This window comes from Sorex araneus, chromosome 11 (genome assembly GCF_027595985.1).
Source record: "Sorex araneus isolate mSorAra2 chromosome 11, mSorAra2.pri, whole genome shotgun sequence".
Classification (NCBI taxonomy): Eukaryota; Metazoa; Chordata; class Mammalia; order Eulipotyphla; family Soricidae; genus Sorex; species Sorex araneus.
In genome coordinates, this window is record NC_073312.1 from 49,003,451 (window position 1) to 49,027,943 (window position 24,493).

The 24,493-nt window shown below is 58.9% G+C and overlaps 1 protein-coding gene across 1 annotated transcript in view; it reads right to left on the reverse strand.

Annotated features, from left to right (window-relative positions):
• CCDC188 (coiled-coil domain containing 188) overlaps nt 1-21,360 on the reverse strand; it is a 40,583-nt gene extending 19,223 nt beyond the window's left edge. The window contains exons 1-2 of the mRNA XM_055118670.1: nt 21,276-21,360; nt 20,699-20,781 (exon numbers count right to left, since the gene is read on the reverse strand). Of these exons, the coding sequence (XP_054974645.1) occupies nt 20,699-20,781; nt 21,276-21,360 (168 nt within the window). The remainder of the gene's footprint in view (nt 1-20,698; nt 20,782-21,275) is intronic.
• Nucleotides 21,361-24,493: the final 3,133 nt, after the last annotated feature.

Consider the following 24,493-nt stretch of genomic DNA (forward strand, 5'->3'; position numbering starts at 1 on the left):
CCCACCCCCGACCCGGGTCCTGTGACCTCTCCCCCCTCCCCAGAGGCCTGTGGGATGGCTCTTTGCGCCCCTTCAGAGGAAGCCTTGGAGAGCCGCCTCTGCTCTGCGCCCTGCACCCAGTGGTGGAGGAGGCTTAAAACAGTGACATTAATAAGAAAACAAAATCATAATTATCGAGTTACAAAACACAGAGCTCGGAGACAATTAAGTCGCGGCAGCCATTCTGCTGTTTGCGGAGCCAGGAAGCAGCTTTTTATCCCGTCACTGCTTGATATGGGCTGTGAATGGAGTCATCAGAGCTTTGTTGGGGACCTGTGACTGGTATCTGGGTCCCCATGAGGCCCCAGTGTGTGGTGTGACGTGACCCCTCTGCAAGGGACAGCGGTGGGGGGTGGCAGGTGTCTGACCTGTGTCCGCTGCACCTAGCGTGCTCTGTCGGGGTCAGCCACACTAGTCACCTGCTTGGACCCCTCTTACCTCCCACACTGGGGTCTGTGGAGGGTCCTGGCCTGTCTCTACCCAGCTGGCTGCCCCATTGCGTACAGGGCTGGTACCCTCCCCCTGGGCCGTGGCCCCCGTTCCTGCTGGCCCCATGCTCGCTGCTAGGGCTCTGAACCAGAGTATATGCTGGGGTCACCTCGACAAACTCAGGACCCCATTTTCTAGCTGTACCCACACATGGGGGGAGTCTTTGCTCCTGACTCCATCTGTCAGGGCTTGGGGCATTTGGTGAGGAAAGTGCCCTGTGGCCCCCACATCGGAGGCGGGGCCCAGCCTTCCCAGCCCCTGCTGAGCCTGGAGCCCCTGGATTCCTCTCTGCCCACCGAGGGCACAGGGCCACAGCCGGAGGGGGCAGGGGACGGAGGGGGTGAAGCCCGGGAAGCCCCGTGGAGAGTGGACCCTGGGGATGGGGAAGAGGAGGAGGCCATTAGGGCTATTTGGCAATTTGGATATGGGGGAGCGAGAGGTGCTGGGGCTTCGTGCCACTGGAGTCCCTCAGAGACCCTGTGGTGCACACACCTACTTAGGGGTACAGGCGGGGAGCGTGACTGACATACCTAAGGGAAATAGAGAGGGAGGGGTGAGCGCCCACCCTCTCACCCACTCCCCTGCCCGGGATGGCCCTGACCTGCCTACATCCCAGGAGAAGCCCACTGGCTGTGGGACCCCTGAGCCCCCATTTAGGGGAGCTGGCACGCCTTCCCTGCCTGGCTTGGCGGGGCTCTGCTTGGAGTGTTTTTATGGGCTGTTAATTGTTATGCTTCCATTTAATTCTGGGTGTCATTCCATGTCAGCCAAGCCCGACAGGCTGGGATTTATGCCTCCAAATTATGGGGCTCGGGTGTTCAGAGGTAAAACAATTACCCATCAATCAGCCACCAACCGGCTTGCTCCTGGGGCTGCCAGCCCTGTTAGCAGTCTAGGGACCCTCATGGGGCAGGGCCAGCAAAGTGGGGGGCCCACCTGGTTGGCCTGTCCCTGGGGGGCTCTGCCTCCGGTGGGGTCTGGCCCTCTTGCCATGCAGTGTAACCCTCCCTCTTGCTTCCAGGCACCACAGCCTGAGACTGAGACACTGGGGTGTTTGCGCTACAGAAGAAGCCCTTGCCATGCGTGGGTACCTGGCCTCCCTCTGCTGGGACGCCTGCCCCTCCCACCCTTGCAAATGAAGGGGCCGCAGCTCCCAAACTGTCTTGGCAAAATCTGGTTTCCTGCTGGTGTTTCCAAGCACTGGCTCCAGGGGCAGAGGTGGAAGATCGGGTCCACCTGTGGAGGGTGGGCAGTCCTGAACGGCTCTCCTTTATTGGAGGGGGGAGTTGGGACCACACCTGGCGGTGCTCAGGGCTTACTCCTGGCTCTGCACTCAAGGATCACTCCTGGTGAGGCTTGGGTGACCCCGTGGGATGCAGAGGATCGAACCCGAGTTGGCCACGTGCAAGACCAGTGTCCTATTCCCTGTACTGTCTCTCTGGCCCCTGGTGGGCTCTCCCCCCTCCCCCCAACTACTAGGGCCCCCACACTGGGGGTGGTCAGGATGTCCTCGGCCCTGTGTGGGCCTGGGGATTGACTCAGGATCTCATGCCTGCCCTGGGCGTGCTTTAAGCCCTGATTCATCTTCTAGGCCTTTCTCTGAAGATCCTGAACATCAGGGCGGGTATATGCGGGCTAAGCTCTGTCTCATGCTCTCAGCCACTGGGCCCTGTCCTGGGACCCCTCGGGGGGCTCATCCTGAGGAGGTCAGTTAGGGGGTTCCTGAGAGTTTGGGGCAAGTGTGGGAGGTGGCAGTGGGTTGAGGGGCTGTGGTCAGGTGGGCGGATTGTGGGTCAGCTGGGAGGGCACACTGGGCTGGGACCCCCATGCTGGTCTGGTTGGACTCTGTGGTTGGTTCAGGTCCTGGGCTTCCTCTGCTTCCTCGTCCTCTCAGGGGGCTGTGCCATGGGGCCTCCAGAAGGTGACACTGTCCTGGGGGATCCTGCTGACTGTTCATGGTGGGCAGTGGCTGCTCCCCGGGGGTGGCTGCTTCCTCCTGATGAGACAGCCTGCCCAGGTAGTCTCCCTCAGCTGCTCGCAGGCCACATCTACTCCGGGCTCACTGCTGCCGGCCAGGGCTGTGGTCTCTGCGGCCTCTGTGGAGGGGTGCCCTCTAAGCCCCGGATCCCAGGGGCCTGACCATGGCTCCTCCCAGCCTGGCCTCACCCTCCTCAGCCCCTCACTGCACTGCAGGCAGCAGCTACCCTGGGGTAGCATAAGGATAGCCCAATGGTGGACAGGGCCTGCAGGCCTGAGCCCCCTCATGGATGGAGTTTGGAGTCCTTCCAGGGGTTGTGGGTATGGGGGGGAAGATCAAGGGGGATGGGGATGGGGATGGGGATGGGACCAGGGATGGGTGACAGAGATGGGGGAGGGGCATGGGAGATGGGGCCTGGGCTGGGGTGGGGGACGGTGTGGGGGTGGGGCATTTAGATGCAGTCACATGGATGGGATTCTTCCTGAGCCCTTGGGTAAGTCACTCTCCTCCCTGTCTCATGGCAGAATATATTTAGCAGCAGAAACTTCTATATTTCGTGCTTCGGTCTTTCCAATTGGCATGAAAAGTTCCATTTCTCTTTTCACGGCCCTTTCCTCACAGGGTTCTGGTACCCCCAAGCACTGGTGTCTGACCTAAGGTGGGGCTTGTACTGGTAGGGGACATAGGAGGCCGACAGGGACCCGCTGCAGGCTGGCTGCTCTCTGGGGTCAGCCTTGGGCAGAGGCGTTGTCCTGTGCCCATTCTCTGAGGGCTCGGTCCTGGCACCCTGGCTTACCCTCTCACATGTCCCCTGCTGAGTCCCTCCCATGCCTCCAGGGGGTCTTGGAGGGTCCTGCTCTGGGCTCTGATCTCAGGGGCTGGAGGGGTGCAGCAGACCCCCACGCTGGCCCCACACCCCTGTGTGCGTATGTCTGTGGGGGCCCCGGTCTCAGCACCCCTTGCTCTTAGCTGGTCCGTGCACAAGGCTGGGCTGAGCTCGCCCTCCCCAGGGTCAGCCCCAGCACCCTGCTGCCGAAGCCTTAGCCTCGCTTGCTGGATGCCCGGCCGGGCACTGGGCCTCTCCTGCCACGCTCTGGCAACCGCGCTGGCATTTGGAGCCTGGGGAGCCGCTGACAGTACTTGTGATCATGCTGCCAACCGAGGAGACACCGACAGCCCATTTGGAAATGTCAGGCTGGGGGAGGGGTGCTGCCCCCACCTCAGCCCCACCCCCACTGTGTGAGGCTGGATGGGCTCCAGTCCCGGTAACGGAGCCCGGGAGAATGCCAGGAGACATGGCTTAGCCAGGAAGGCTGGCAGGGGGCTCCGGGCCCAGCGGGACACTGATGGACGGGCCTGTTCCTGCTGGCTGCGCCGCCCGCGGGGCCCCCGATGCGGAAGAGCGATGGTGCGGGCATCCGAGGGAGGTCACCGGCCTCGGCTGATTTCCCCAGAGCTCTGGCTGGCAGCAGCTGCCACAACCAACCGTGGCAGGCGGCAGGGTGGTGGGGCCAGGGCAGGTCTCTGACTGTGGGCTGTCAGCCGGATCAGCCCCGTGATGGGGCACGGGGGCCACAGGTGGGATGGGAGGGTCAGGGCCCGGGAGAGGGGCTGGAGGGAGGGGAGACAGACTGGGTGGGGGGAGGTAGGGGAGAGGGTGTCTGGGGAAGGGGTTCCTTGGGACAGAGTGGGCCTGGCACCCTGGAGGGGTCTAGCTGGGCTCTAGTCCACCCTTCCTCCTCATCGTTGGTGCACAGCCTGGACAAGCTCCAGCCGCATTGCATATGGAATCTGGATGCCAGTGAGGGCCCCTGGCTGCCCCTCCCCAAGCTTGGTGGGCAAGTGCGTCTAGTGGTCTTGTGGTGGGGCCAGCTGGGGGACCAGGAGGGCCTGGTGCAGGGGTTCCCCACATGCCGCCTTGGAAGATGGATATTTTGCTGTGGGCAGCCCCCCGGAAGGCTCCTGGCCTGTGACCTCAGAGTTCTCTGTGGGGTGCTGTGTGAGCCCTGGAACCTCCCTGCAGGCCCTATGGCCTAGGCTCTCCTGCAGCTCTGTGGGGCCCCTACTTCTGGGCTCCCCTCCCTGTCTCTCTGTCCCCCGCTTTGTCCCTCGGGGTACTCTTCCTCAGACCACTGGGGATCATCTGGCTGTGTGGGCACAGCCCCCAGGCTGACCCAGTACCCAGCCCAGTGCCCTCTGTACCTCAGTTTAACTGTACCCCTGGGGCTAAGGGTGCCTGCCTGTGTAGTGGTCAGAGACCCCAGCAATGTCCCACGGAAATTCCCTCTTGTTCCACTTGGGTCTGGTACTCTGAGACTTGTCCAGCTCCATCGTAGGTCTTCATCTCCCTCCACAAAGTGGGATGTCCATAAGGATACCCAGAGATGAACACAGGATCGTGGACAGATCACACTCGCCACTGCCCCCATCCCAGGCTTGCCCAGACTCTGTCCATGTTCTGACTCAAGGGTCCCCCAGGGCGGCCACTGGTTCAGAGCTGATCTTGGTGCAGCCCAGGGTCTGTGGGCTCAGCCCTCTGTGCTGGCAGCTGGGCTCAGGCCAGTGAGGTGGGGCCAGGTGGCTGTCCTGAAGTCCCTGCACAGGATCCTGCTGGTGCCGAGTGCTCAGCGGGGCCAGATGGCTCTTGGCAGGACCTGTGCCCCATCCTGTGGGCCCAGCTGCCCCAAGCTGGCATGGAGTGAGGTTTTCCGGGGGATGGGGATGGGGCCTGGGGTTCAGGGCAGTGGGGGAGCTGCAGCTGCAGTGGGTCTGGGGCATGCGGTGGGCTTGGGCCGGGAGTACAGGGACCTTCTGCCCCACCCTGCCTTATTTTTTCAGCATTTCTCATCGTCACAAAGGGACAATGCATGGGAATTCCCTTTGCATAGGAATCAGAAAGGAATAGAGCTGAAACCTGCACCAGAGAGTGAGAAGATGCGCTGGAGCTCCTGGCCTCTGCCAGGGGGGCTCACAAGCCTCCCCCAGAACCCCCAGTTTTCTATTAGCACAACCTCATCCGCCCTCCACCCACCATCAGCGACTCTTCAGAGAAGGGTTCATTGGCAGCCTGCGCTCCAGCTGGAGGACCCATCCTTCACAGGGTGCAGCGCCGGGCTGGACATTGAGACTAGCAGGCCAATGAGTGCCGACCCAGCACCCCTGGGGCTGCAGGAAGTACCATCCGGCCCAGGGCCTTGCTGGTCCTATCCCAGCTCTGTCTCTGGCTGGGCCTCTGGGCCTCGTGGGTCTGGGGGCCTGTGAGCATTCCTGGAGCAAGTGTGGAAGTGGCAAGTGAGGGAGCCTGTGGCCCCAGCATGTGTGTCCCCCAGAGGCTTTCAGGGTGTTGCAGGGGATTCTCTGCCTTGCTGAGACCCCCATGAAGGTCAGGCGGGGTGACCTTTCAGCTCGTTCATCTTCTGGGACTCACACGAGTCACCCTTGGGCTCCAGGACATGTGGAACCAGACATGCAGAGTGTCCCAAGGGGCCATGGTCCGGAGGCTCCGCAACTGGGGGGTTCAATCATGGTCACCTACCGTTCTTGGTCCTGTCCCGGCTGCTGGTCACTGCACTCACTGGGGATCATTTGAAAGGGGCAGAACCACCCCCAACAGAGCCCAGGCCCCCCGTGAGTCCAGAGTGTTGTCAGGGAGACCGTGCATCTCAGTGACCCCCACTAGTCTGAGTCCCGCTTTCCTGTGGGGAGGACCCCAGAAATGCCAACAGCCCCCTCAATCCTCCGTGGGCCCTAGGGCCACTGCCCACCCCAGCATGGACGACGCAGCCTGTGCTTAGGTGCCTATGGGGTGGGGTGGGTGCTGTGGTGGGTGTGGATGCAGGGGGGCTGTGGAGCGCAACATGATTGACCCCCGAGTTGTGGAGCCTCGGACCGTGGCCCCTTGGGACACTCTGCATATCTGGTTCCACGTGTCCTGGAGCCCAAGGGTGACTCGTGTGAGTCCCGGGAGATGAATGAGCTGAAAGGCTCTTTGGGGAACCCTGAGGCCTGGGTCTGGACTCAAGGAGGAGAGGGGTCTGGAGGGCATTTGTGGACACTCTGGAGCCTGGCTGGTCCTTAGCCCAGTGGCACCTCCAAGCCCAGGACAGCACGAGCGGCACAGTGGGCTGACAGCCTCCGGGCAGGAAGGGGAGGGTGCTGGGATAGGGCCATGGGGTTCCCCATCCATATGCCCTGGGACCCCCCAAGCCAGGATAGACCCCAGTGCCTGTGATGGATCCCCCGTCCTCCGCCCTCGAGCAGGGTCCCCACATGTAGACAGGGCTGCACCTGGTCCCCACCCAAACACATTTCTCCTGGTCCCACAGGAAAAGGAAAAGGGTGGGGGCTGGGGGTGCCCTAAGCTGATGAGCCAGGGGTTCTGAGGGACCCTCTCCCCCAGCCCACCCCACCTCCACCTCCTCTTGTTCCCTCAGACTCCACTGCCAATGGACCCCTAGAGAAGGTGGGGGTATCTCTGCTGTGTGGCAGGCGCAGAAAAACCCCTTTAGCTGGTGGCTTTATTCTCAAAGCTGCCTCACAGGGCTTGGCGCCCTCCAGGGACAATGAGTTACCCCAAACCAAGAGGGGACAGGTTTTCAATATTCCTAATTCCTTACTAGGATGCCCTACAGATCCCTAAGGGAGGCACCTCCCTCAGCAGCCGCCCACCCCTGCAGTGTGGGAGGTGGGGGGCTTCTGGGGGACGGGGAGAATCATGTCCTGGAAGCCGGCCCAGTGTCTGCGTGTACAGGAAAGGGCAGCTGCCCCCTTTTCTGGCTTAGCGGGATGTGTGCGTGGGGGGTGTAAGGCATGGCGCCGTGAGTCAGGCCCACGGGAGCACGTGACTGAGCTCAGACTGGGCCCCCTAGCCCCCCACCTCCCATCCCCAGGGCTGCCAGGTGAAGTGTTGGCCTCGCCCTGTCCTTGGGGTGTGGTGGCGGCTGTGAGTCTGGGTGGGAGCTGTCCAGCACAGGTGCTCATTCATCCAGAGAGCGGGCTCTGTTCCTGGGGCTGCCCATCCAGGGCAGAGCCAGGGGAGGAAGCACTCCCAGGGGACCCCGCGTCCCCCAAGCTTCACCCTGTGGCACCTGTCACCCTGAGCAGCTCAAGGAGTAGGGGGCGAGCCAGGCAGGGAGAGCCCCCGCCCCGCCCCCACCCAGGCTCCCTCTGGGGGAGGCAGGGCCAGAGCGGGAGAAACAGGAGTGGGCCTCTCTGTCCTCAGCGCCAGTCACTTCCTGTGCCTCACTGATGTGACAGTGAGGGGCAAGCTAGGGCCTCTCGGTCCCTGCAGGTAGTAGGAGGTGGACCCTGTTCTCTAGTAAGGAGGAATGATGGGCGCTGCATGTCTGCTCCCACCCCCCTTCTCTGGGCGCCCTTGTGGGACATGGCCTTGTGGGACTCTAAATGCAATGTTTCCTTCTGGTGTGTGTGTGTGTGTGTGTGTGTGTGTGTGTGTGTGTGTATGTGTGTGTGTGTGTGTGCGCATGCATGTGTGTGAGCTCCTTCTATTGCTGCCTACGATGCTTGTTTTCCATTTCCAGTGGAGCTGTAAGATTTCCTTTCAAAATATAATCACTTAAGTGAAAAAAAAAAATCCGTTGGAAAAAAACCCTCTAGTGAGCAAGAGCGATGCAGGCGGCTGGGCGCGGGGGGAGCAGAGTGCGGGCCTGGGGGCTGGGAGGGGCGGGGAACCCCATTATCAAGACACCCCCTCTCCTGGCTGCCAGGCCATGTCCACCCCCAGGTCCACATAGCCCACTTCCCCCACAACCGTACCCTAGAACTGCCCCCCCCTGCATTCTATTTGCCCATTAGCCTTTTGGCACGATCCTCCATTGGAAAGGCAATAGGAATTGGAATTGGGGTGTTAGAGGGAGAGTCTGGGGTGTCTGAGTCTGTTGGGGGACTGGCTTCCCAAGTCCACCTTAGTGAAGACCATCCACCCCAAACAAGGGTAGATCCAGCCCTTCAGGGCCTCCTCCTCACACCTCTCTTTTTTGGGAGGGGGCAGGTGTGACCTTTCTGCCCGGCCAGAACTGGCACGGCTATGTGCAGTGTCTGGCTGACAGCAGGCACTGTTGAGGGGGCCAAGAGGGCACACCCCGCTGTGCTCAGGGCACACTCCTGGCTCTGTGCTCAGGAATTACTCCTGGCAGGCTCTGGGGACCATATGGGATGGCGGAGATCAAACCTGGCTTGGCTGTCTGCAAGGCAAACGCCCTCCCTGCTGTCCTATTGCTTGTGTCCCCCGCCCCCCCAGCCATTTTGGGGCACCTACAGCCTTCTGAGTGCTGGGCTTTCACACCCCCTATGTCTGTCCTCACTCTCGGCAGGTGAGGTGGGACGCGAGGCCCAGGTCAGCCCCCAGGATGGGCAGAAGACCCCCGGGTGGGCAGAAAGAGGGGCAGCCCTGGACACTGCTGTGTCTGTGCGGGTAACTGTCCCCTGGGCCATGAGTCAGGAGGTGGCCTTCAGGCCTTCAGACCCGCCAATGTGAGTGCTACCAAGGCTAGTTCACCACAAACCTTTGTTTTATTTTGTTTTTAGGTCACACCCAGCGATACTTAGGGGTTGCTCCTGGCTCTGCACTCAGGAATTACTCCTGGTGGTGCTCGGGGAACCATATGGGATGCCGGGATCAAACCTGGGTCGGCCATGTGCAGAGTCCTCCCCACTCTACTATTTCTCCAGCCCCTTCCCAAAAACCATTTCTGCAAATACTTTAGGTGGAGGGGCCTCGGCCAGCTGTAAGCCCTCCTGCAGACTCACACCTCCTTGTACAGGAGCCCTGCCCTGCTGCAGGCATCTTCATCCTGCCCTGGCCTCTGGACTATCTTTCCCTTGCTCCCGTAACATTGCTCCATCAGAGTCATTGTCACCTCCTCCTGGCTGCCCTCCAGTCTGATCACACAAGGATGAGAGCCAGGAGTAAAGGCAATGGACCAGATAGAGGCCATGTGGAGAGGAGGGGTGTGTAGACTGGGCCTGGGGCACCCTGGCGTGTGGAGGGGTGAGGACTGCCAGTCTCAGAGACTGCCTGAGATCCCAGGGCAATGATGCCTGGAACAGGCTGCCACCCCCACCTCCGTGGCCACCCCATCTCCAATTCTGTCGCTCTGACGGTTCCTGTGCTGAATCTGAACCCAAGCACCCAGTGGTCCCTGGGCACCTTCTGCTCCAGGCATGGGGGAGGGGCAGGGATAGGGCTGGAGGCAGGAGCAGTGCTGAGGGGCACCGGCTGCCAGCAAGGCCGAGTCCCCGTGTGGCTCTCTATGTGGGACCCCTGAAGGCAGGACCTCTGACAGTCCCCCGTGGCCTCACGCTTCGGGCAGATGTCCGGACTGATGTCCAGGCTCCCGGGAGGGGCAGGGGACCCGAAGGACCACAGACGATATTGATGTTATTTCTGCCCAAACAACTAAATGGCAGATATTAATTCCAGGCTCTGTGGGAAACAAGTAAATCGATGTCCGTGGATCGGGAGGACAGGCCCCGGGGGCTGGGGAGCGCGTGGCTTCGCGGCAGGAGGGTAAATAAAGCTCTTGACAGGGGGACAGTGCTCAGGGCAGTGGTGCCTGATCACGGGCTCCCACCAGGAGGGGACTGTCCTCCCCACGTGCCCCTCCTTCTCTTGTGGCTATTGACTCAGCTTGTCCCACTGGGATCTGGGTGGCCCCAGCAGGGCTGGGCACTGCGGTGGGCACACAGAGTGCTCCCTCCCTGGCCCCTGGGCACAGCACACAGGAAGTGCCCGATATAGTGCCCGGTATTTGCGGGGACAGCTGCTGAGGGTCACACCCCTCCTCCCGATGCATCTTCTGCTCCCCAGGCCCCCCTTCCCTCCGAACCCCCACTTCAGTCCTTCAACCTCAGACCCTGCAGCGTAAAGAGGCCTGATGCCACAGTCCTGGACCCTCAGGTGGGGGTGGGGGGCAGATCCTTGGGGGGCACCTGTCCTGGGCCCTCAGCCTCTAGGAGTCAGCGAGGTCCTGTTGTATAGAGAAGAGGGCCCAGGCAGCCTCCTTCCTCAACCCTTTCCGTCTCTGTCTCCCTTTTGGTTTTTTTGGTTTGGGGTCATACCCAGCGATGCACAAGGGTGACTCCTGGCTCATGCACTCAGGAATTACTCCTGGCTGTGCATGGGGGATCATATGGGATGCTGGGATTTGAACCCGGGTTGGTCGAGTGCAAGGCAAACGCCCTACCTGCTGTGCTATTGCTCCAGCCCCTCTGTCTCCCTTTTGGGACCCAGGCTGTGGGATTACAGTGGGGTTACAGTCTGACTAGAGCCCCCCGTGCCCCATGAGGCTGTGAGCTGTGGGTGGCTATGTGCACAGAAGGTCTGTGTGGTCCCCAAATCCACGTGCTAAAATCCTGCGCCCCTAGCCAGAGTCCCTGTCACAGAGGGAGCCACCCCACCTGTGTGGCCCCTGGGCCAGGATCCCCGAGGCTTCCCGCTCTGCCCAGGGATGGGGAGGTCTCCTACCCCGTCTCACTCACCCCGGACTCTCAGTTTGTCCCATTGAGCCCCTGCCTCCAGCTCCCTGCTCGCCCCCAGGCCCCAGCCCTGAAGGCTGTCTCAGCATGAATGAGTGGGGCGCTGCCGGGGGACCACACCGGAGTCCTCTTATGTCCTGCCCCCTTCATCTCACTGGTCTGGGGGCCACGGGGTGAGTCTACGCTCCTGTCCTGAGCACTCCTGACCTGAAGGTCTGGGTGCCACGTAGGCTGGGGGCTGCTCCACTGCCTGTTGGAGGCGCCTGTCTTCTCATCCCACGGGGCCCGTGGTGTTATTTCCTATCCCTGGCCTGAGTCCTGCATCGCTTGGCTGGAATGGCCACATAGGGCCAGTTTCTTGCATGGACTAAAACAAGAGATGGGGCTGGAGCAATAACACAGAGGGTAGGGCATTTTCCTTGCACGTGGCCAACCTGGGTTCGATTCCCAGCATCCCATATGGTCCCTTGAGCACTGCCAGAGGTAATTCCTGAGTGCAGAGCCAAGAGTGACCCCTGTGCATTGCTGGGTGTGACCCAAAAAGCAAAAAATAAAATAAAGTAAAGTAAAATAAAATAAAACAAGAGACATAGGGCTGGAGCGATAGTACAATGGGTAGGGAGTTTGCCTTGCACATGGCTGACCTGGGTTCAATCCCTGGCATCACATTTGGTCCCTTAAGCACCTCTAGGAATAACTTTTGAGTGCAGAGCCAGGAGTAACCCCTGAGCATCTCCAGGTGTGACCCAAAAGTCTAAATAAATAAATCACACTATATCACTGTCATCCCGTTGCTCATCGATTTGCTTGAGAGGGCACCAGTAACATCTCCATTGTAAGACTTGTTGTTACTGTTTTTAGCATATCAAATACACCATGGATGGCTTGCTATGCTCTGCTGTTCGGGCAAGATACTCTCGGTAGCTTGCTGGGCTCTTCGAAGGGGCAGAGAAATTGAACCCGGGTCAGCTGCATGCAAGGCCAATTTAAAACAAAACAAAACACCAAGAGATGTAACATTCTACTTCCAGGGGCCAGAGAGAGAGCCCAATGGGCTGAGCACTTTTTTTTGTTGCTTTTTGGGTTACAGCCAGCGATGTTCAGGGGTTACTCCTGGCTCTGCACTCAGGAATTACTGCTGGCGGTGCTCAGGGAACCATATGGGATGCTGGGTATTAGAACTCAGGTTGGCTGCATGCAAGGCAAATGCCCTACCTGCTGTACTATTGCCTCAGCCCCGAGCATACTTTTTAAAACTTTTGCTTGTTTTCGGATCACACCTGGCAATGCTCAGGGCCTAGACCTGGCTCTATGCTCACGGATAACTCCTTGCTTGAGCGGGGCTCAGGGGACTAGATACAGTGCCCAAAATTGAACCTCTGTAGTCACATGAAAGGCAAGTGCCTTACCCACTGGACTATCTCTCTGGCCCTGAGCACATGTTTTGTATGATGTGGAAGTTCTGGGCTCAATTCTGGGTGCACTGCATGGTTCTTAGAGTACCAGTCCGGGGTCTCAGGGCTGCACTGAGACTGGAGTTGGTGAAACAGTGATCTGTGCTGGCTGAGAAGAAGGCCTGTGGAGGGGTAGGGACGTAGCTCAAAGAAGTGAAGGCCTCCTTTGTAGGAGTGAGCCTGAGTTTGATCCTGGCTCGGGTGTTCCCTGAGCCCCACTGGGGACACTCCAGCACCCTCAGCACTGCCGAACAGAGTGGCACTGCATGTCTGGGCCCAAGTTTCCAAGCTCAGGCCTGCAGAGCCTGACCAGGTATCACCATGGGGGACCCCCGAATTGCTGGGGGAAGCCTCCGGGACCAAACCCCCTCTGCTGAGAAGCAAAAAAAGTGTCTGGAAAGCTCACCCCGTCATATCTGTGAGTTACTGGGAATATGAGACAAGGGCCTGACACCTCCCTCCCTCTCCGCACCCCCACCCCCAGCCTTGTCTATCAGTAAGACGCTCTCGGATAAGACTCATGAACCCAGAGTCCCTACACCTGCTGTCTGCAGTTTACAGCTGCCTACAAGACTGATGTTGACTTTGAAGTTATGAATAACACGTGTCCTTCATCAATGAATTAACAACGTGAGACCCAACCTCCTTTAGTCGACTTGAAATGTGAGGCGTTAACTAGATGTCTTCTCTTTGCTAAAGAACAACCATGTGTAACTTACCTCTGGAGGCTGAGGCAGGGCCCCCGAGTGCGTGCGGGGGCAGGCGTTCACTTAGGAATCTGAGGGCTGTCTCCAGGGACTAGCTTAAGAGTTTGCCTCTGAAAAACCTCTTTAATTAAGTTCTCTTTTATTACACTTAAATGCTTCTCTTTTTTGGGGGGTTTATTTGGAGAGGCATGCCTGCTGGTGCTCAGGACCTACTCCTAGCTCAAGGCTCAGGGGTTTTTTCCTGGTGATACAGGGACCACAAAGTACCTGGTTTTCACCTGGGGTTCCCACCTGCAAAGCACATCCTTAACCCTTCGAGCAATCTGTCCTCTTAAACATTCTTTATTTAAAACAACGGTGGTGGGGGTATGTGTGAGATGGAGCGATACTACAGCAGGTAGGGTGTTTGCCTTGCACACAGTCAACCCAGGTTCAATTCCTGGCACCCCTTATGGGATTCTTGAGTGATTCTTGAGTGCAGAGCCTGGGGTAACCCCCTGTGCATCATTGGGTGTGGCTCCCCAAAAAACACAAAAAATGGGGGTATATTTGGACCACACCTAGTAGGGCTCAGGGATCACTCCTGGTGGGGCTCAGAGACCACATAGGGTGCTAACAATCAAACTGGGTCTGCCATGTGGAAGACAAATGCCCTATCCGCTGTACCAGTGTCTCTCCTGCCCTCTTAAACTTGAAACATGCTTCTCCCTGGTGGTTATTTCAGCCGACACCCCTCAGCAGGAGAAGCGCCCTGTTTCTGGCATGCCTGGGCAGCTCTGGCGGATGCCCGGGCAAGGAGCATCCTACCACAGGAATCAGAGCCGCGGCTCATTCACCAGCACTCTCACCCCTGGCCTGCGGATCCCCCTTCCCACAGAGCCAGCTGGGAGCAGCCTCTTCAGGCAGCTGCCCTCTGGGTGACGCTCTGCTTCCTACCCAGCTCCAGCACCTGCCCGACACCCGCAGGTGCCCCATGCTGAAGGGAAGATACTCCCTGCTCCTGGGTGGGGGTGCTGCAGGGAGCCCCACTCCCACACCCTGGGGTTTTGGAAGAAAAGCAGATTCCCATGGGGGAGGAGCTCCCTCTGGGAGAAAGCTACTCTTACGTTGCCTTGGCTCCTGGGACGCTCCCCTGGCCAATGGCAGCCGCTCAGACAGGATGCCAGGCTGCGTCTGTGGATTACTCGAGTGAGCAAGCACCCAGCCCGGTCCTGAGTGTGAGCCAGGAGTGAGGTGTCCTGGGGGTGCAGGGCGGGTGCCAGGGTTGGAAGCCTGGTGGGGGGCAGATGCGGCTGGCAGCCTGGTCTCCATTCATCAGTGTGAAGCTCCTCTTCCCCAGCCTTTGAAGCTGCAATAAATATTGATTTGGGTAAATCGATGCATTTCCAAGGACCTGGATCGATCGCAAAGTTACAAAGATCAGGGCAAAGTCACCCACGTGTCCAACTTTGGATCTCAAAGGCTTGTGGGGGCTGAAAAATACCAGCCACATATTGGGGGGGGGGTGTCAAGAGCTGGCTCCCAGGACGGTCCAGCGAGGTGGGGGATGGGTGAGCAGACCTAGACCTCTACTCCTTACGTGACCATGGAGAACATGAAGTGACTGTGCCCACTTGGGTCTGCTCACCAACCCTCCCCCAAAGCACATGAGAGCTGCCCTGTGCCTGCCGCTATTGATTGGCCCAGGACAGGACCCTCTCCTGAGTCGCCAAGGTGGAAACCTCACCTCAACGCTGCCTCTTAGGGGGCTGGAGAGATAGCGCAGGGAGATCACTCGCCTTGCATGTGACCGCTCTGGCCTTGACCCTGGTTCCATCCCTGACACCGTGTACGGTCTCCTGAGCATCACAAGGGTGCAGCGTAGAGCCCCAAGCTGCCTCTTCCTCTCTGTCTCCTGCCTGTTCCTCCCCAGAATCCTACCTCCCCTAGGATCCCCAGGGGCCACAGAATGGCACCCATAAACACACTCCAGAGGCAGCTCTGCCCACTCAGTGTCTCTCTGCTGCTGCCCCCTCAGTGGTTCCCCACCTGCTCCAGCCTCCCTCTCAGGTTGCTCTCCTGGAACCTGTCCCTCTGTGCTCATGCCCGTCATGTCCTGTCCTGTCCACCAGGACCTCTGCCCTCCCTCTGTCCACCGTTCACATCTCCCTCACTGTCTTTCTTCTGAGCTCCCCGCTGCCTGGAGCAGCTGTCCCCAACAACCCACGCTGGGGTGGCCCTGGGAGGATTTGAAAAGCACAGTGTGGACAGTGACCTCTGGCCCTCCCATCTGTCTCACGGACACTCCCCTTTCCCCCCAGCCTTGGCTCTCCTCCCACACCTCCATTGTCCCTCACATCCCCAGCCTCTCTGCCTCTCTCCTCTGACTTCAAGGCTAGATCTGGAGCACTCGCTTTATTGATGAGAATCGGGGGGATGCAGATGCGCTGTTTCCAGCTAATAGACCCAAATCACTCCTCGCCACCCCATTAGTGGGGAAACCAGCCTGTGTACATTACGCACCGCCTAAGTGGGAGCCCAGGCAGCGGTTTTATGACCTCATAAAACTTTGGGAGTTTATTGCTATTGAACAAACATGTAATCCGATGCTTCAAGTTCAATATATGTAGCCGACAGCATCTCTGGTCGCCCGCTGCTGAGGCTCCTGTGAACGGGCTGGGGCTGTGTAGGCTCAGCTGCTGACATCCAGGGGCTTTTGAGCCGATTGGCGATTGATTGGCTGCAGGACAGGGCAGGATTTATGGTGGCCGTGCATGGCGAGGGGGGGGCGGGGGGCTGCTCTTCTGCATACTGAGCAGCACAGCAGGCGGGGGTGGGGAGGGGAGGAACAGCTGTCTAGGACGTGGGGGTCCTGACAGAAGGTTAGCCCATAGCCTTGGGCCAGCAGCTGGTCGGGAGGTACTGAGAGAGCTCACAGTGCAAGGAGGGTGTGCTACGGGCAGGTGGGCAGGGCCGGGCTCCTGACAGGGAAAGGTAAAGGGACAGTGTAGAGAGTGGCCAAGAGCTTATACATCAGAGGCCCTCCTGCCATTCCCCCAGTCATCCACCCCATCCCGAAGTGTCATGTTCCATCTACTTGCCATCCACACACCCCTGTCCATTCATTCATTTATCCACTCACCCACTGTGTCCATTCATTCATCCACTCACCCACCCATCTGTCCAGCCACAATCACCCTATTTGCTCATCCACCCAACCGTCTATGGAATGTCTCTGTTCATCTGTCCATTTGCTCTCCGCTCACCTGCCTCCATGTCCTCCCAAGAGCATCCCTTCATTGAGGGGCAGAAGTCCTGAGAATTGGCTGAGCGTCAGAAACCCTAGGGGACTCACCTCACGGAAGGCTTCTCTTTCTTTGACCCTGGCCAGACCACCCCAGGCCCCCTCACCCTGAGCACCAGCCCTGGGGAGGCCCTTCCTCATAATTGTATATTTTCATGCATTTATTCTACGTAGTGGAAATCCCATGATTCATAGTGATTCCTTGATTTCCTTCCCCTTTGCTCTGTGCACACACTCTTCCAAATTCCTGGGTGACTGCTTGCCTTTTTTCTGCAGTTTTTATTCCACTTTGTTGGGTGTTGTAGCTATTTGCTATTTTCTTTTCTTTCATTTTTTGGGCCACACCTGGGGGTGTACAGAGGTAATTCCTGGCCCCCTGCTCAAAGATCACTCCCAGTCATGCTCAGGGGACCACACAGTGCTGGAGATTGAACCCAGGGCTCTTGCCTGCAAAGCATGTGCTCAGCCTGTTGTGCTCTGTCTAAACCTGCTTCCATCTCCCCCACCCCCTTCCTTTTTATTTGGCAGGAGGATTGGTTTCATACCTAGCAGTGCTTAGGGGTCACTCTTGACTCTGTGATCAGGAGTGACCCATGAAGGTGCTCAGGGGACCATTTATGATACCTGGGATTAAGCCAAGGCCTGCCACTTATAAGACAAGCACCTTAACCCCTGTCCGATTCATCCCTCCTGGTTTTTGCAGTTACAAGAAAGATTGTGGGCCACACCAGAGTCTGTGGGCTAGGGCTGTCCCTCTGAGTCAGAGCCCTCACCTCTGACCCCAGGAAGGGGTGTTACTAGGTAAGTGGACACCAGCCCCAGTCCACTGACCACCCATCAGTGAGAATAGATTTATGCCTGCTTCAGAGGCAAAGGCGCATTTGGTGACGCTCAGGGATGGGGGTGACTGCTCACATCCTGGGACACAGCCTCATCCCATGCCAATAGTTGGCACCTGCTGGCAGTGTTAGGTCCGAGGGCCACGTACTATGTTAGTGGCCTCACTCTTGGTTGAACCCATTGATGTGCACTGGCCTTTTAACTGCTCAGCGGTTCCTTTTGAGCCACCTGCAACGTTGCTTGCATACCAAGTACACTCATCTTTGCCTTTGTTCTTAGAAAGTTCTTTCCTCAGAGGGAACAGGCCAATCAGTTTGTTTCTAGGTCCTTTCGATGGGTTCCGTTCTTTTCTGCCAGTCCTCCTTGCCTCACCCCCCACATCTGTGGACCCCCACACTGCGGGGGAAGATAGCTGGGAGCCCTCCCTCCTTCCTCACTGCCACAAACATTTCTCCAGAACCACGAGGTGATGGCTAGGCTGCAGTGGGTGCTCCCTGGCTGCCTCAGCATACAGGTGAGCCAGGCAAACCCCGGGGAGCAGCTGTGGGTGTGAGGCACAGGAGAAGCTGGGCTGAGGGGCGAGTGGTTAGGTGGGGTCATCAGGTGGGGTCATTGGGCATCAACTCAACTAACACACTGATGGCCCCGCTCAGGGCCTGGTACCACTGTGCCACAGGCGTCCACAAATGCTCCCTGGCCTCTTCCTAGTGTCTGAGGTTGTAATCCATTACCAGCACTGCCCACCAGACCAGAGGAACCCTCCTACACACCCAGGCCCCCAGCTCACTACACACAGCTCACCCCAGAGCAGCCCCAAGTTCTAGGAATATTTCTTCCTATTGAGGACTTTGGGGGCCCCTTGTCATAGGCCTCTGGCCTGTGGGCTATTTGCCCCCTGCAGGATCATCCTGGGACTAGGAAATGGGGTGCTGGTTGCCAGGAAGCTCTCTCCAGAGTTATGTATCTCCAGGGATCCCTGCTATGGGCCTCTGCAGTGCCGAGGCTGGGCCCCCATGGCAGCCCCTTTGAGGAGCAATTGGGTCCGAGGGGCTGGTGTTATTCAAGGAACTGGCGGTATTTGCTTCTCAGGGACTAAGATGTGCTTCTGAAATGAGCCAAGCCAGCCCGGCCCCTCCTGGTGATTCTCTACAGAGGTTCCTTCCCTCCCAAGAGCAGAAATTTAGACCTTATCAGGACCAAGTCCTTTCCACTGTCATAACTCATCACCACGCTGCTCAGGTCCAGCAGAGGTGGCACCTGACACAAATGACCTTGGTGGGGCTGTGGGGGCTCAAGGCAGGAGAGGAGGCAGAGCTGGAGGGAGACTCATCACTGTCTCTGGCAATGAGCGCGACCGGGCACTCAGCCCCCCTAACTGGCAGAGCGAGGGACGGGGCTGCAGACAGATGGTCTCCATGGAGCTGACTCAGGGGGCCTGGGCCAGTCTCCTCTGGGGGCAGGCCAGGGAGTCTTCCTGGGCATCACCTGACATAGTTATGCTGCAGACACAGGTGGGGCCAATGCCTCTGAGCCCCTGAAACCAGGCCTATCAATAGATGGGAAAAGTGGGGTCAAGCAATATGGGGTAGGGCCCCAGGCTTGACCACAGAACCCTGTGCAAGGCAAATGGACCCAATGGAAACGCACATTTGGTCGATCACACAGAAGAGACTTAGAAATCAGGCTGTGTGCCATGTGTGCGCCTGACACCAGCACTGGTCACCTTAGTTGAGGTCCAGAGGGAGGGAGGGCATGGGAATCCCTGGTCGGAGACCTTCAGGGGCCAGGAGTAAGTATCAGGCGGTGGGGACCCCAAACTCGACAGGAGTCTAGTGACAACTGGACCCTAGCACTAAGATGCTGCCGACACTTCTGAGGGTCTAAGGTGTGGCGTTGGAGGCTGCGGCTTGAGGGAGAGTGGTTCAGGGTTGGAAGGGCAGAGACCCCTGACTGTCAGTCTAGAGGACCTGACCTAACTGCAGGGTGGCAGGTCAGAAAGGGCCCAGGAGCTGCGCCTAGAAGGGAGCCAGGTAGCAGGGCAGGGCGGCTCCTGGAGCTGGGGCCCACCGGGAGGGAGGCTCAGGCTCTATGCAGACAGTTGCCTTGTCATTCTGGTTTTTTTTTTGGGGGGGAGGGGGGTCACACCTGGCAATGCACAGGGGTTACTCCTGGCTCTGCACCCAGAAATTACCCCTGGGGTGCTCAGGGGACCATATGTGATGCTGGGAATCGAACCCGGGTCGGCTGCATGCAAGGTAAATGCCCTAACCGCTGTGCTATCACTCCAGCCCCTGCCCCATCATTCTGACTGAGGAGCAGCCCATTAGCTCTGGCGGGGCTGGCACCCGTCCAGGGCATGAAGGGCGAGAGCGGAAGGCAGTGCCACCTGCCAGCGATTAGCGCGGACAGGAGGCCTGTGGCCTGCACCTGCCCACTCATAACTTCTTTTTTTGTTGTTTCTGGGCCACATCTGGCAGTGCTCAGGGCTGACCCCTGGCTGTGTGCTCAGGAATCACTCCTGGTGGTGCTCAGTGGACCATATGGGGTGCCGACGATCGAACCCGGGTCAACCCTGTGCGAGACAAATGACCTTCCCCTGTACTGTCTTTCCAGCACCGCCCCTGTCTGTCACTTCCAACTCTGTCCCCTCACCTGGACCTCGGCTCCTGTCTTGTGGAGGTTGGTGGGAGTGAAAACGGTGGGGGGCGAGCATTCTGGATGGGGGTCCAGAGCCAAAGTATAGCAGTACCAGCCCACCAGGCCTGGCCACCCGCTCCACCCTGCACCAGCCCCTCTGCATGCACTTTGCCTGAGTCTCATGTGCCCCAGGGGCTGAAAGGTAGAGGGTCGCAGAGTGACCTCCAACCTTACCCTCCGCTTGCCAGCCAGTCCCCAGCCCCCCGCAGCTGCGGCATTGTGACTGCTCCCCTCTGACTGCACCCCACTCCCCGCAGGGGCCACCCCCAGGCCTTTGAAGGTGGTAGGTGGGGATTGTGGGGCTCATTCTGTCCACAACGCCTCTCCTGGCTGTGTGCAAGGCTGGGGCCTGGCCTGGACCATGTTCCCAGACCGTGTTCTCACAGAGGTGAGGGCATCTCCCCACACAGGCCTGGAGGCTCCTGGCAACCCCCTCTGCGCTCGAAAGTCACTACTACGGCAGCCTTTTCCACCCGGAATGACCAAGGCTGCCTCCGTAGTCACCCTGGGTACTGCCGAGGGCACCGGCCACTGTCTGTGCCCCACCGGCCTTTCCCTGGCTGACTTGCTTGCTCTCCCCCCATGCTCCCTGCTGTGAGGCCCTAGGGGACCCAGAGATCTTCCCGTGGGAGCAGCCCAGCCCGTGGCTCATGGGGTAGAGCCTGGGAACTGTCAAAGCAGCTCCAGGATGGGGTCCCCGCGGGAGGCCGCTCACCTGGCTGCCTGTTGGCGGTGGGACTGCTGGGCCATCGCTCCTCGTCCTGGCCCCGAGCTGCGCTGAGCCCCCGCTGCCCGTCTCTGCTGAATTATGGGTTTAATAGCCGAGCTGGCCGCCCAGGATGCTCCGTGCTGGCTCAGGGGCCCTGGGCCGGGCCAGGGCTGCCACCTCCGGGCACCCGCCTGCTCCCTGTCAGCGGGCGGAAGCAAACCAAGAGGAGATTTATCTTGCCCGACTTTACGAGGTACTAACAGAGAGAAGGCTGAGAGGCAGCAGCTGAATAATTGATGGGCCTGTGCTCTCTGGCTCGCAGGGGACCAGCCTGGCTGGGGTGGGAGGAGGAGGAGGAGAAGGAGGAGGAGGAGGAGGAGGAGGAGGAGGGGCGCGCTGACCACACAGGGCGGGGACACCAGCCCCTGGTTCAGGAGCCCCAGACACCTCTGAGCCAACGCTGGGTTTTGCTAGGGGCCAGGGATCCCCAGGGCCAGGGCCCAGAGAACCCAGCGCTGGCTCCCCTTTCCTGCAGCCCGGCCCATCTGCCCAGCAGCCCACTGCGCCGCTCACTGCCACTCACCTCTCCTGTGGCTAGATGTGGTCCCCAAAGGACTCTGGGCTCTGCTTTCAGATGTGTGGAGGGCCGGGGATGGGGGGTAGGTCATGGCACCCTCAGGACCCCAACCTCCCTGCGGAGGCACAGCCAACTGCCTCTCGAAGCATCTGCCTCCATTCTCGCGGTCGGCTCCCTCTCCCTGCCCCAGTGCAGCTCTGGGTCTCATCTCTCAAGGACACAGGAAGTCGAGGACTGATGGGGGTGGACCGAGTTTCCTTCCTCCTTCCTTCCTTCCTTCCTTCCTTCCTTCCTTCCTTCCTTCCTTCCTTCCTTCCTTCCTTCCTTCCTTCCTTCCTTCCTTCCTTCCTTCCTTCCTTCTCTTTCTCTCTTTCTCTTTCTCTCTCTCTTTATTTCTCTCTTTCTTTCTCTCTTTCTTTTTCTCTTTCTTTCTTTCTCTTTCTTTCTTTCCTTCTCTCTCTCTTTCTTTCTTTCTTTCTTTCTTTCTTTCTTTCTTTCTTTCTTTCTTTCTTTCTTTCTCTCTCTCTCTCTCTTTCTTTCTTTCTCTCTCTCTCTCTCTTCAGGCATTGCTCAGAGCTTACTCTTGGTTCTGTGTTCAGGGGTCTCCCCTGGTTACCACTGTACTATCTTTCTGGCTCCCCCATTTGGAGATTCTTAGGGGGCACACACAGTGGCACTCAGGGACTGCTCCTGGCTTAGTGCTCAGGAATTCTGCGGTGCCTGGTCTCAAACCCAAGCTTCCTGCCTGCATGGCATGTGCTCCAGCCTGTGGCTTTCTCTCTCCAGCATTTGTTTGCATTTTCATGAAACCCAAGTTTGCCATCTTCCCACCTGACTGGTCCAGGTGGAAAGGGTCCCCAGGTGGGTTCTTTCCTATGGCCCCCAGCACAAAACCTGTGTGGCACAGTCCCGTGGCTCCCTGGGCTGTCCATCAGGTACCCCAACTCATCTGCACGGAACAGACTGTGCTCAGGTCCTGTCTTCACGTCTCCTCTATGCCCAGGCCTGTGGTCAGTGCCTCTGACCCATGTGGTCTTGCAGGATCAAGGCCTCTCCCAGGTCTAATCCTCTTTGTTGCCAGAACAAAGAAAATCAGAAACACATGGGTCCTGGGCCCCCACAGGGGGACACGAACAAACCAATGAGTCACACAAACAGCAAATGAGCTGAGTCACAGCCCTGCGGTGGCCATGATGCTTCTCTCATGGAAAGCCCTGGCCGGAGACCTGAGGGCCTTGGGGGACACGGGCCTGACCTGTCTGTCCACAGTGTAGACATAGATGGTATAGGAAGGCCAGGCGGGGGCAGGCTGAGCTGACGTGGACGCTTCCCTGGAGTTTGTTTTCAATTAACACTTGTTTAGTGCAGTTTCCCTCCGTCAAATCCACCTTCACGTAGCTGGCACCCTCTTGGCCCGGCGTAATCTGTTGAGCCTTTGCGCAAATAGAAACAGCTTTACCGCTCTCTAAACACGACTGATCCAATTTGGGTTTTGGGGATTGGAGGTGGGCAGTGCTGGCCCACACATGATCTTCTGGAACCAGGGCTTGGCACAGTGGCTCAAAAGGTGGGTGGTGAGGAGGTACCCTGGGCTCTTGTCCCTGAAACTCCTCCTTGAGGCACTGGGAGCCTTTGCATTCAAGGCAGGGCAGTTTCTGGGGTGCTCCTGAGCTCGAGGGGGCCTGGTCCTGCCCAGCCTGCACTCCAGGACATCACTCCATCCCCACTGGCTGCCTGCGTGAAAACAGATTCGGCGCATGCACAATCCCCACCTGGGGCCCTGGACACCCCAATTCAGCTGTGAGGACGGAGTCTGTTATTGGAGCTGACACTGAAGACCAGAGCAGACACTCCTTGGTTGAAACCAGACTGGCTCCCCTGGTTTATTTTATGGGGGGAGGCACACCCGACAATGCTCAGGGGTTACTCCTGGCTCTACGCTCAGGGGTCATTCCTGGTGGTGCTCGGAGGACCATATGGGCAGTCGGACTTGAACCCAGATCAGCTGCATCCAAGGCAAACGCCCTACCTGCTAAATGATTGCTCTGGCCCTATATTGGGCTCCTGGCATCTTGCTGTCTCTAGCGGCTAGCCCTGCCTCAGTGACCCCACCCCCACACACTCCTGGCCCTGTAGGGGGATTTAGACTCCCTCTACCCCAGGGCCGAGCTTAATTGTGGCCTTTGAGGGGCCCCGAGACTAGGTTTTGCCCACCCGCCCATGGCAGAAACCACAAAACCACCCAGAACTCTCTCAGTCCCAGATGACAGATTCAATTCAATTCCACAAATATTGACCGTGGCCATCTAATCCGCGTGTCTCCCGCACAGATTCATTCCTTGGAGGGGCCCAGCACCATCCCCCTGGTTGGTCCCGGCCTCAATAATGTCACCAGAATACGATGAAGGGACTGAGGCCCGAGCAGGTGGGGATCTGACCTCTGTATGTAGGCGGGCCATGCCTGGGGCTGAGCAGGGACTGGCTGACAGAGAGTGTGGGTGGCTGGGGGAGACATGGCTTAGGCACACTGAGAGGTTCCCACTCCTGGCAGGCTAGGGCTGTGCTGGGGAGGGGCTGGGACTCTGCTGGCACCACCCGGGGGCAGCTGAGTGAGCCCAGCCTGGTGTGCTGATTTAGATCAGGACGGAAGCAGCGGGTGTCTCTGCCCCACAGCCACAGAGGTCCAGCGCATACAGCAGGAGCTTAGCATGTGCTCCAGGTTCCTCCTGCCCCGTGCTCAGCTTGTGTGTCCCTATCCTACACCCTCCTTCATCCAGCAGCTCCACGTTGCTCCCCAGAAGCTTTGCCCAACCCTCACCCTCTGTGTGGGCTTAAGGCTGCGCGCGCACGTGTGTGTGTGTGTGTGTGTGTGTGTGTGTGTTGGGGGAGGGGTGGAGAGGAGGCAAGAAGGCGAGAGTGTCCAAGTCAGGGAGAGGCTCACCTGCTGTGGGAGCTCAGAGTGCCCCAGGGCCAGGACCAAGCAGGCTGGAGTCTGCCTTGGGGCCCCCTGGCATCTGGTTCCTGGTCAGACCCAGAACCCACTTTTAGGTTCACACCCTGGTGGTTCTTGAGCCCATTCTCTGGGGCCCCCCTCCCCACCAGCATGGAAGGAGGGAAAGGTCCTCCACCACAACACTCTGCTTCTCAGGACCCCTCCCATGCTCTCAGGTCAGGCCACCCACTCCCACCTCCAAGAGACAGGCTGGAGGGGAGGCCCCGAAAGG